Genomic DNA, 12,524 nt, shown 5'->3' with positions numbered 1-12,524 from the left:
GCAAGTCAGCAAAGTAAGCATAGGAACAGAAGGTACTGCCTTGAAATATATAACAGCATTCAGGAGAAGATTGTCCTGAAACAAGAAAATGAAAATTATAGCAAGCAAGTAACTTCATTTGCTGTGAAGGGCAATATTCTGCCACAACAGGAGGAAGCAGGTGCTATAACTTAATTCAGACACTGTCTAGGGAAGATCAGTATAGCCCTGGAGAAAAGGAAAAAGCATAACGAACTTACTCATGTGGAATGAAACAAATCCAGAGGAATCAAAATGAAACAAGTATTGTCAGAATTCAACATCACCACCTGCCAGTCTGTTTTACTGATCCTGTTCTGTACAAAATTTGAAAATGCAATGTAAACACTAGGCATAATCATGATCATTATTTTTATCTGGAACAAAAATATTGACTTTTCAAAGCCATGGAGTAAATGGAAGATTTAGATGATGAACTGAGTCAAACCTCCCAATTTTTGTAAATATGGATGAGAAAACTGAACAGCAATAGAAAATAAAATAAAAAATAATGCTGTCAATAAAAAAATATCAAGGATACAGTTTTGGTCCTATGACACTTAATTTGATGGCAAAATATTGTAGGACATATCAGTCAGACAGGATCAGATGAAAGCAGAAACTGGAAGAAAGATGATGGGGGAGTCTTTAATCAGATGGTATGTCAAAAAGCAGCAGGAAAAAGGCTTAGAACTGCAGATTCTTCACAAAGGAATGATCTGAAATATAAGAGATATCTGGGGATTACTAGCAGTAATATAAATTACAGAGTCCAGTTACTCCAGATTTATGAGAACACACACACAGAAGACTTGCGTTCCATTTTATTTATAGAAGTACAGCTCACAGAAAGTTACCAGTTTTGAACCGCTTGTCACAGTTCAGATTTCATAAGTAGTCAATTTATTTCTTGTCATCTGACCATGTAATTTCATAATCTGTATACACTTTTTTCAGTATTTCTGCAGTCACTGAGTGATCTGCTTTACCATAGCCCTGCAAGAAAGAACAAGCATTTATCAGGTGAGTACAAAAAGTAAGTCCATAGGACTATCAAGTTCTTGTCAATACAAACTATCTGGATACATGGTCTGATACTTCCAGTAGTTCACATACAAATCAGAAATACATGTTCTGCAGAGTTACTCTTGCAGTATCAGATTTTATTTTTTATTGCCCTCTCCCATTTCCCCTCCGATTTGTAGAAAATAAATAAGATAAGGTCAGACAATCTCAAGTGATAGAGAAAGCAGTTTCATGCTGTGACTTCTGCAGCAGAAACTTTGCTTTAAGATGTTCCCAGCCCCTAAACCACCATTTCTATTGAATGTTTTTCTAAACCACAGAGATGGCACCAATCCAGTTTAACGTATGGGCATACAAACATCTAATCTGGCTCAGCTGGAGGAAAAGGGAACAAGAAGCCATATGTATGAATATGTGAGAACTATTCTGGCCACCAAATAAATCACACCCTTCATGCTTTATTTAGTTGCCATCTCCCTTTAGCTGGCAATGGAGCAATCCGAAAGCCACTGCAACTCTGAACTAAAGCAGGTTAGATGACCCATCTGCTTTTTAACACTCATTTAAATCACAGGTCACATTTTTACTTTCACTGAAACTTAGAAGAGTTGTGATGGAAGGTGCCTTTGTCTCATCTCTTACATGCCTTATATACCTTAGTGTTTTACATGATTGAGTTATTACCTTGATTTCTCATTTCAGAACTACAAATAGTCTGACTTTTTCTCTGGTTTTCATAAAACACCAAGCTAGTATTGCTTTACAATTATGCAACAAATCTCCAAACAACAAAAAGTATCAAACATACCAGCTAACATATATATTAGCTAACATACCAGCTCCTGACCTACTACTGAGATCTGAATTTCCAGGGCCTGACAGAAGCCCTCATGATAATAAAGCTCTGCTTTTACATGACACTCATCTGTAAGTTGCAAGGTACTAAAAGGCAGAGAAACAAGATCTTTTCCCTAGACACTTTGCTATAAGAACAAGAATTAACTGCTGCCTCTAACACTGAATTAGTACTACTGGTGTTTGTCTTTTCTGAAATGCAGAGTTACAGTGGGCACACACCATCATGAGACTTTAGCAGAGTAAGCATTATACACTCCTTTCACACTCCCTATGAGCCCTAAAGAGTTTCTTCTTTCATATGGTACCAGGTGGGAAGGGTAATCTTGGAACAAAAATAGCACTAATATTTAAAAATGCTTAAGACGTTCAGGGTCCAACCTTCAATCTTCATGAAGTTAAGGAAAGCAAATTTGAAGTAACTAACCATCACCTTCTATAATAATTTCATTTTAACTTGATAGAACTATTTTATTTCTGGCCACATCAGAAGCCTAGAATCTTTACTCACAGTATTACTATAGAAGCAGCCACATATCAGAGAGTAACACCAGAAAGACTACAGCATATTCCCCAAATTACCACTTACTGAGTCTCTTATAAAGAAACTAAATTTACACTGAACAGTAATAGATAACAGAAAATGCTCTAGTTTCCATACTGCTGGAAGTTACTTTTATTCCCACAAGATGCATGTGTGTGAAACTGCATCTTCACTTACTAAAAATCCACCACACCTAAACTGAGTCTACTCCTCTCACACAGCACATACACATAACAGTGTTCACAATTTTGCTGATCAGCTACCAACCAACATTTTGTAGCCAAATAAAGATCACACTGTAGCTGGATCGGTGTGGCTACATATTAGCTATTCCTGCTCTGGCACTAAGACTAAAAGATTCTGAATCGAGAGTTGATAACTTCTATTTCTAGCCTCAATAACAACTAACATGCAGCATTAAGTCATCTATTCTTTTTGCTTTGGCCTTCTGCCCTTAAAAACAGTGTTTTATCTATCTCAAAAGTGAGCTGGGCAAGTTTTCCAGTTAATGTTTGCAATGTGATTCAAAGTGCTGAAAGTCATCACACTACAAAACAAAACCCCCTGAACGTCACAAATGAAAAGATTTGAAGGAATACAGGAGATCCACTTACTGTAGAAAGTCCAAATACCCTAATTTTCTTGTCTTTGCTATTATGATCAATTTTTCCTCCTCCAAGGCACTTGCACTCGTATCCCAGCTTTTCCATTTCAGGGTTTACTTTTTCGAATATGTGATCTGCACAAGGAGAACAGTCAGAGCCATTACGACACGCGGGAAGTATCAAATGCTCTAGAACTGTTATGTTAAACCACTCATTTTCTTCCCATTTCATTCCCTCACTTACAAGCTAAAGGGAGGTTTCGAGAGAGAGAGAGACAGACAGACAGACATGAGCAAGCTCTGATTAAGGCCATTTCACTTCTCTCGCTACCACATCTCGCCCTCCCAGGCGAGGCTCAGCAGGCCTGGCGGTGGCAGCCGGCAGGCAAGGCCTGATCTGCTTTCCGCGCTCGCGCGATACAACGAGGGGCCGCAGCGGCACCGCCGCCCGCCCGCCCACGCGGGCCCGGCCCCGGCGGGGGGGCTCAGCCGGGGGACGCGGCCTCCCGGCCCCGCCCCGCCCCCCCCCGCCGGGCACCCACTGTGGAACTCGGCGGCCTTGGTGCCGCGGACGATGTCCCGCCGCTCCTCGCCGCCCGGGCGCTGCAGGCGCACCAGGATGTACTTGAACGTGCCGTCGGCGTCGATCTCCACCTGCGGCACCGCCGCCATGGCGGCGCCTCGGGGCCGCCAGCGAGCGAGCAAGCGAGCGGAGGCGCAGCGCCCACAGCGCGCCAGTAGCCCCGCGCGCCGGGGGCGGGGCCGCCGCTGCCCTTCCCGCCGATTGGCCGAGGCTCGCGCCCGGCGGGGGCGGGGCTGCTGGCGGCCGTTGGTGTCGCCGCCCAACGGCTCCCCCTGAGGTGGGGCAGCGGCTGCCTCCTCCTCCGCCCGTACCATCAGGCGGGTAGAGGCCTGAGGTCAGCGCTTCCACCTTCTCCCCACAGGTTGTTAAAAAAAAAAAAAAAAAAATCACCATGAACGTGCTCATTACTCGCTTAATTTGCCTCTCAAGGCCTTAGGGAGCCCATTTTCAACACTTTTCCCCAGAACTGCATGGCTGGCACTTAATTATTCCTTAGCTACCATTCCTGATAATCCCCTGACTCCAGGAGCTGGAGCATTAAGGCAGACCCACTGCCGTGGCTGCAGAGTGGGAGCAAGGTGTTCATGCTGTGGGGAAATGGGGTCATGGAGAGGGGAACTTGCACTCCACCGACTTTGATGAGCTCCCCAAGCTAATTTCTCTGAATAAATACTCAGCATTCCCACTCATCTGAGTGCTTCTATGTGCAGAAAATAGAAGTGCTATGTATCATAACACTTGCAATATTTCTGTGAGGGCTGACAGCATTGCATCTAAACAGACCATATTAAAAGCAAACAGCCCAAAAGGTTTTAAATTTCCAACTGTCACATTTTTGTTGTTTTAGCTGAGTTTTTCCTTCCTCCTCAACAGATCAAGAATGTCACACATGCACACAAAAAAAGCTGGAAAATAGACTCTACAGACTGCTTTTTACATATATTAAGTAGAAGATGCAAGTTTACCTCCCATTAATTTAAGTCTTCCACTTGATGAGTCAGGCAAGTTTCATATAGAGTCTTCATTAAATCCCAGATGTCTAAAGTGAGTAAGATAAACTGTTTTGTTGAAAAATTGAACCTATAATATTCATTGAACAAAAAAATTGTTTCCTTGCATTGTTGATGTAAGAGTATGCTCTTGCATCACACACTTACTGAGAAGAGATAATGCTCAGGCATTTTAAAATTTAAGAAAAAAGGCTGTTAAAAAAGTTTTAGAATATTTCCACAATTTTTTCAGTAGAGCCACATCAATTTTAAGTGCTATATAGGTATATGTAATAAATAAATGTGGTTAATAAGTTATTATTAATATATACTTCTCTAACTATAATAGCTTCAAAGTGTAAAAACAGTGCTTGACTACAGATAGTGTACCATATAGACTGAGAAGTGATACAAAAAACATCAGTAGAATAAAGGAAGCATACATGTTAGCTAGATACAGCACTAGATAGATGTTTAACAAGAGATATGTACTTTCTGGTTATCCTTTATTTCATCATTTACTGCTTCATAATTAAAAAGAGTCTATAAATGTATTCTTGTAGCTATTGTAGTCCTTAATAAAGTTTTATAATGTCCTGTTGTTTCAGATATCATTGTTAGTTACCTTTTTGGAGACAGATTAGCATCAATGCTGTGAGAAAAACAAACAAGCAAGCGAGGAAACAAAATAAAGTCTTGCTAAGGTAAGCCAAGTCCTTGAAATACTTCACAAAGAAGAGGAGGAAAGAAAAACAAAAAACAAAAAAAAAGTGAGGAAGGGCTATAAATAGAAACCCAAGCCTACCATCCCAGCTGTTCTGGATTTGTCGAGCCAGGTAGAGAAAATGAAAAAACCTGCGTCTGGCTGAGAGACCTTTTTGGGTCATGAGAATGAGAAAGTCCTATAAAGATGAAGTAGTGGCTTTTTAAGTTTGCTCATTGGTGTGGTAGCTCTATTATTTGAGCAAGAAAGGCCTAGAGGGTTGTGGTAGCAATAGCTCTTTAAGCTTGTTTCTAATGCTCTAAGAGGGTTTGTTTTGTTTTAGTAACTTCTGTATGCATATGCCTTGTTCCTTGATTATTTTATTTGCTAATTCAGTCAAATATCTGCTGTTCCAATTTTAGTCCTGTTGATGCTTGGTGTTTATGGCTTTAGAAGTTTTTCAATGGTGCTTTCTTGCTTGTATGAACTCTGCCTTTTTATTTTAGACTGAATAGGATATTTTGTTCTCTAGTATGTAGAATTCTGTATTGTGGCCTTAACAGCAGAAAACTTGCTGCCCAATTTTGTGATGCGAGGAAGGGGCTAACAGCAAACAACACTAATGCTGATGAGTAAGGGAAAGGTTGCTAGTTACGGTAATTAATAGAAACAATTATGGCATACCTCAGGTATAGACTAAATTTTGTGCAGTGGTTTGCATGCAACCAGGGAGTAGTTATCTGGTCTTGACCTGTCATAAATTGGAGAAAATGAGTTGGAGCAGATAAGCCCATGGCATGCTTTGCCTGTTCTTTTTTTTTTTTCTTTTGTCTTTCTGAGTGCCCACCCTATCCAAATTTGACTTCCTATACCATAATGAGGGTATAAAAGTTTTCTGCTGGCTTTTAGGCTGAAGTAAAAATCCCCTGCTGTTGGCAGTAGTTGTTAGTATGTCACTTTATAGTCCTCAAGGGTGCAAAGAGGATGGCATGGGGTGACATGGGTCTTAGACCAGAGACAGTCTGCCTTTAATAAAATTGCATATAGGGACTTTCCTCTTGTATGGGCTTATTCATATCTAACTGTGGTAAAAAGCTTGGTAATATTTTTGAGAAATAAAGGGGTCTTTTTATTTTCCTTGGCAAAGGGAAGTGTTCTCTTCACCATGTGGTTCTAAAACCATTGTTCTGAGAAAAAGTATTGTAAATGGTGCAAATTAGATAACAGTGAAAAAACTGGGTGGTAATCAAGACAGAATAATGGAGTTTTTGTTGATTAGTTGTAGGCATGCCATAAAGGTGACTTGCTAGCATTTTTTTCTCTTCCATCTTACGTATGGGGTTTGTTTTCCGTTATGGTTTGCAGCCTTTGTTCTGAACCCAAGTGACTATAAAGTTGTGCTACTGCTGTTTATGCCCTTCCTGTCATCAGGCCTTTTTAATTGCTAAGACTTTGTAAAATTCCTCTGCACTTGCATTAGCTTTGGGTTGTGCTAATGTTATAATGTATGCTGCAGCAGTAGATGGAAGAGCTGGTATTTGTGTGTTGGTGGAACAGTGTTTGTGGTTAGGCTGCTGTCAGAGACTGAATCTGGCATGCCTGGGCCAAGTTGCTGGTTGGACTAATGAATCTGAACTTGGTCAAACTTTTCTACATATTCTAATCTATGTAGGAATAAAAAAAAGCTATGACTCATGTGATAGGCATTAATATGTGGGTATAACTATTGTAGCTACCCCAGAAAAACACACTTCACTTACATACCAGGACACTCACCTTCATGTATCACAATTTCATGTTCTAAAGGTCCTTCCTGAGAGTGCTAAGGCAGATAATAACCTTGTGTTCTGTACAGTACCCCTTGCTAGAGGTTTCTGTGACCATGCTTTTTATTTCTTTTTAATAACTTTTGAAAGCATTAATCAATTTCAACCCAGTGTGAGACAGAATAGGGATATGAATGATACTACATGTCTTGAAGTTTCATGACAGTAGTCAAGTGGTGACCAGAGACCCTGTTAGCATTCCTGGTGAGGGAATGGCTAGTAAACAGACCTTTACTAGACAAGAGAGGTGCTAGAAAGAAGGCACTAGTTCTGCTTGAGGAAATTAGCTTTCTGTTAAAAGCAACTGCTTCTTTCATGAAAAGACTAATGATTCTGCTAGAGCACTCGTTAAACAGTTTGATCTTCATTTTACAAGATTTATTTTATAATTTAAAGCCAGTTTTCTTGTATCTACCTCACGTGAGGAAAATGGTAGCACTAAGCAAACTTTCGAGGTGCCTCTTAGAATGTGGTGAAGTCTTACAGTAGCGTCAGTAGATAAAGGCATTCTCAGAGTTCCTGTGTACTGGACAAAAAACTTTGGTGGTGGAAACTGCTGATAGGGACAAATATGTTCTTGCTGTCAGATGTACTGGCATTTCTTCTAGGCTCTGTAGTGGCATTAAGGCTGTGATATTTATCTTTTTATAGTAACTTTATTGAAATGTTTCTTCCTTTTTGTGTCTCCCTCCCTGCTTTAAAAAAAAATTTCTATTCAAGAAATTTGTATAGTTATTGAGAATTCTTTCTAAATCCTTTTCGTAAAGTTGTATTCTGTAAAGTTACTAAAGTGGACAAACTGCCTTCAAATAATCTGTGAGGAGCTTCCTACTTGCAGGTGTTGTGCCCTTAAAACTTAGCTCTGGTGTGTTCATCAGATATACACAGTAGCTCAGCATATCAGAACACAGCCATTTTAGCTCAAGTCTTCATGTTCTCTAGTCTTATTTCATTCAAAAACTCAAGCTGCTATTCAGATTAGGATTTTCTTCTTCCAGGTTGGAAACTGGTTGCAAATACATGGATTATGTTACATGTGTGTGTTGAATGCTAGTTTTTCAACAAATAAGTGTCTGAATATAGTTTAATGATTCCAATTACATGCCCATATCAAACAATGCAGCAGAAGAATGTGCTAAAAGCCTGTTCCAAAAAAAAAAAAAAAAAAGCTTAAGTGTGCTGTCAGTACAGTATAGGGGAAAAAAAACTGATGGTGGGTAAAATAAATGCAACTGCATTTTCTCCCTATGTATTGGCAATCCATCCAGAGCATGCACAGAATATTGGTATACAATACAACTGATACAATACTGTGGTTAAGTCAAAAGAGAGGTCCCAAGGAGTTCCTGAGAAATAGATGCCAGCAGAGGGAGGTGGGCGCTGTACCTTTTAAGGATTTATGGAGGGCAGGAGTAGTTCTGCTCAGTTATGCCTTTCCTACATTTGACCTATTGCTTTCCCTTCTCTTCCTGATGTAGTTATACCTGAGACTGCAGTTGTAGGAACTCAGTTAGCAGAGGTGGGTCCTAAAACACTTGCTGCAAAAGCAGAAGGGTTGAATCTTTTACTAACATTCCTTTAAATATCCCTGAAAAGGCATGTATGTACAGGGCAGGGTGAATTCAAGCACTAAGATTTACTGAAAAAGCAGTGAAAAACAGTTTTTTGACTAAGTATGCATGCTTACAAAGGTGTGAATGCACTTCCTATTTAAATGTTTTTGTGCCTGCAAAGACCAGATCTTCATTAAAGGAAAAACCCAAAAATAAAAGGTTCAGAGCTTCTCTTTCCATTTTTTCCAGACCAATTCTGTATAGATAGGAACGGTATTTCTTATTTAGACTAGAATCATGAACCTACTGCTAAAATTCAAGCAAAGCACTATGTATGGTATTTCAACCCCTCTCCTGGGCTGGATGTCAGGGGTCTGGCTCTGAGACTAAATTCTGTTTTGACTCAAACTCCAACATTCAGATAGCTTTGTCTATATGAAATGACTCCTTTCTCTTGCATTTCCTTATGTTTTGGATTGGCCTTCAGCTAAAGCCACTAAAGAAGTGGAAAGGTTTAGTACAGTATCTTACAAAGAAAACAGACTGGCTTCCCTTCCTGAGTAACCCCCTGACAAAAAAAGTTTTAAAAAAGCCTGGATTGAAAGCCCAAATAGGTTAGCCTTTGTGCTTGATGGTTTATTAGGAAACTTAGATTCTTCTGATCTGTAGTTAAAAGCTGTTTTGGTCTGGAGTGGAATTTCTGAGCAACTGTTAACTATTGATAACTGTCACTTCTTGTATCAATTTGGATTGAAATGAGGGATGGGGAAGAGAAGGTGTGGCTATACTGCAGCTGTATGTGGAGATAACAAAGTCAGTTGTAATCAAAGAAGGTACCAGAAGCCATCTGGCTGCAGAAACAGTTTGAATTGGGCTGGCTTATCCTTCCAAAAAAGGGATAAATTTACCATGCAGGTCTCAAAGGTGCTGTGGCTAGCTTGTTTTCAGTGCTCAGGCTGCCTTAGTTAACTCACACAACACCTTAGAAGGAAGAAACTGGCTTGTAACTCAAGACCAAATGTAACATTTCATTCAAGAATAGGCAAAAAATTCTATAAGCCAGGAATATCTTAATGTCAAAAATGTGCTCATGTTTATTTTTCTCTTTAGTCTCTGGACAGCAAGTGACCAGAAAAGGAATATTACCATTGTGCGAATGTGTTAAACATACATTGTGCTGCAGTGCAGCTCAGGGGTAGCTCATTTGGGGATTCTCTCAAGCCATTAAGTCCAATCCAGGTTACCAGAATCAGGAAAAGGGAAACAATATGCTTGAACTCCAGCTTACAAATTATTCCTTTTAATGAGCTCTTTGACAGCAGGCCACAAGATGTAAGGATATGTTTGGCCTGCTGCTGTATTACAGGAAAACATTAGGAAAGAATTTTGAAGTAGGTAATTTCCATCCCATGGAATTTTCATACAGAAAATGGGAAAAAATGGGAGCTATCTTTCAGCTGTACATGTAAAGGTTTGGCTTGCAAACTTCTTATCTCAGAGTGAGAGTACATACTTCAGCTGAGCAGAAGAATGCCTAATACACTGATGCAAATGAAATACTGTTTTACATTGTGTGTCATGGACATCAAAGACTTCAGGTCTGCTTTGCTGCTTGGGCCACTCATTTTAATAGGCTTTGAATGAATGAAGATTTTTCTTCAACTGTTGATTAGCTGTTGCTCAGATTGGCAACAAAGCTGGCAGAAATGCAGGATAATAACATTGTCTCTCTTAATATTTAAAATCTTTTGGATCTGTATAGGTATAATCAGCTCAGAAGGCAGAGGCTTGGTTTTGCACTAAGTTTAAGAATCCAAACCAACCTCCAGAATGTAGGAGATAAGAGTTCTGAGTGTCAAGTCTTGTCCTTTGCTTTCATGTATAATGCTGTCATACAACCCTTTTCATAAATTGGACAAGATCTGTACCAAAACAGTCAAGCTTTTTGCTCTGCTACTCTTAGGAGGCTGTTCTAGAATCTCATTGCCCTGCTAGCTAGAAATTTCCTTCTGATTTCCAGTCTGTTTACTCACAGATGGCTTGTATCCTTTTTGTGTCCTAACTTTATCCCTTCATATACAGAAGACTTCTGATCACCTTATTTACTGATGTAACATCTATAAAGAGCCCATCACATCTTTTCTGAGCCTTTCTAGCTGGTTCCTCTTCACCACAACTTAAACACCCAAATTTCTAATAGGCACCTGGGAAGATGTTTCTTTAGAGAGAACTTCATGAAATATTTCTCCTGTTCAGACCTGCTCCTTTCCAGTCCTAGAGCTCCCTATCTGGAATTTCCTATTCCTAGCTTTCCTTCTGCATGACCTTAATTATTGCCTGCTGGGCATAGGATTGCTGGTCTTCTCCATTTTGAGGGAAAGGTCTTAAATAGTACTGGATGCATCACCTGCTGTAGTATCCACTTGTTTTGTGAAACCTGTTTTCTGGGTTTGTTTTTCAGGGCTCTGTGCTGTCCTTCTGTTGTCCTTTCCTGTTCTCAGTATCACTGTCCTGCAGCATATGCCAGTATGTACTACAGAAGCACTGCATACAGGTGATGATTTCAGTGTCCCAGCTATTAACTTTGTGGTCTGCAGAGATGAACAGTGTGAATGAGTTCTTTTAATTGATCAGACTTTATTTCTATGGAATGAATGATATCCTCAACACAAAGGCTTTTCAGATGCAGCTGTTTTTCTTCAAATGCCTGTTCATGGAATAGACAAATGAGGGCAGCTTGAAAGGTGAAGTTTTAGCTGGAGGAACTCAGCAGGGAAATTGTATGTCCCTCCTTATTCATGGTATGAGAGTGCAGCTTTCTAGATCAGAGATAAAAAATAGAATGAAAGGAGAGATGGGTGGGAATGTAATTACATGATGTCAAACTTGCAGAATTCTGGCTATAGAATGAAGGAAAAAAAATGTAACTACTTTTATTTCTTGTGGTGATGTTTTAATATTCCTGTTTTGTGGGCTGGTTTAGCTATAGCAATAATTCTGCCCTGAGGGTAGGGACACTGCATACAGATAAAATGAATGAAGAGCTGCTTTCCAAAATCCTGGCATCCAATGAGCACCAAGTTCAGAGAATAATGTTTGATGTACACAGGAATGGATCCTTGTTATTCCATGTTACTAATCTATATACCCTAGTAAGTGGGGAAATGCCTTCAAAATGACATGTACAGAGTTTATTTCGGGGGAAGGAGTTTAAATCTAATCTTAGGATATGTGCAAACCTATAAAATTGTTGGAGAGATGGTTTAATTTTTATTTTGCATAATTAGTAGCTAGGCCTTGTCTGTCAACCTGAATAAGAGATGAACAAATTAGAATACCCCCAGTTTTGTTCTGGATTCTTTTCCTTTATCTCTAGGCATTTAACCAAGGGTATTTGCTCTCAGCTCATTTTTTGTTAATGGAGAAAGAGTGGCTCTCCTTTGACTTAAACAGCCTTTAGATAAACCTTTGTCTTTCTGTTAACTGTAGAGGGTCTAGAGCAACTGCATACCTAATTTGTGTATGTTTAGGTAGACATAAATCTGGACACTTCTTCATTTCTACAATAGGGTAGCTTCTCCTCTGTAGTTAATATAGCCAGTTTAACATCATGGGGATTTTGTCACTTAAAGTACAAATAAACTGAACTGTTAACTGCTTCAAATGAGAATTTTGTGTGGGCTCAGTATATTGTAGATGTTAAATGATAATTGCTGCATTTCCTGTTTATCCTGTGCCTATTATGAAAGTAAACTTAGCTGATAAGTGGAAAACATTTTTTGCCCAGTGGCTCAAATGAGCTGAATATGATTTTCCATGATCT

At 39.6% G+C, this 12,524-nt stretch overlaps 1 protein-coding gene across 1 annotated transcript; it reads right to left on the bottom strand.

The window, feature by feature from the left end:
• Positions 1-830: 830 nt before the first annotated feature.
• LOC106493878 (14 kDa phosphohistidine phosphatase-like) lies at positions 831-3,777 on the bottom strand. The gene is made up of 3 exons (XM_067300652.1): positions 3,590-3,777; positions 3,058-3,182; positions 831-1,014 (listed from the first exon to the last, which is right to left on the bottom strand). The coding sequence occupies exons 1-3, from the start codon at positions 3,717-3,719 to the stop codon at positions 922-924; spliced, it is 348 nt and encodes a 115-aa protein (XP_067156753.1). The 5' UTR covers positions 3,720-3,777; the 3' UTR covers positions 831-921.
• Between the last annotated feature and the right edge of the window lie 8,747 nt (positions 3,778-12,524).

The sequence above is a fragment of the Apteryx mantelli genome, chromosome 8 (genome assembly GCF_036417845.1).
Source record: "Apteryx mantelli isolate bAptMan1 chromosome 8, bAptMan1.hap1, whole genome shotgun sequence".
Classification (NCBI taxonomy): Eukaryota; Metazoa; Chordata; class Aves; order Apterygiformes; family Apterygidae; genus Apteryx; species Apteryx mantelli.
The sequence above is the reverse complement of the archived record's forward strand: the minus strand, read 5'-3'. Positions and strand labels throughout refer to the sequence as shown.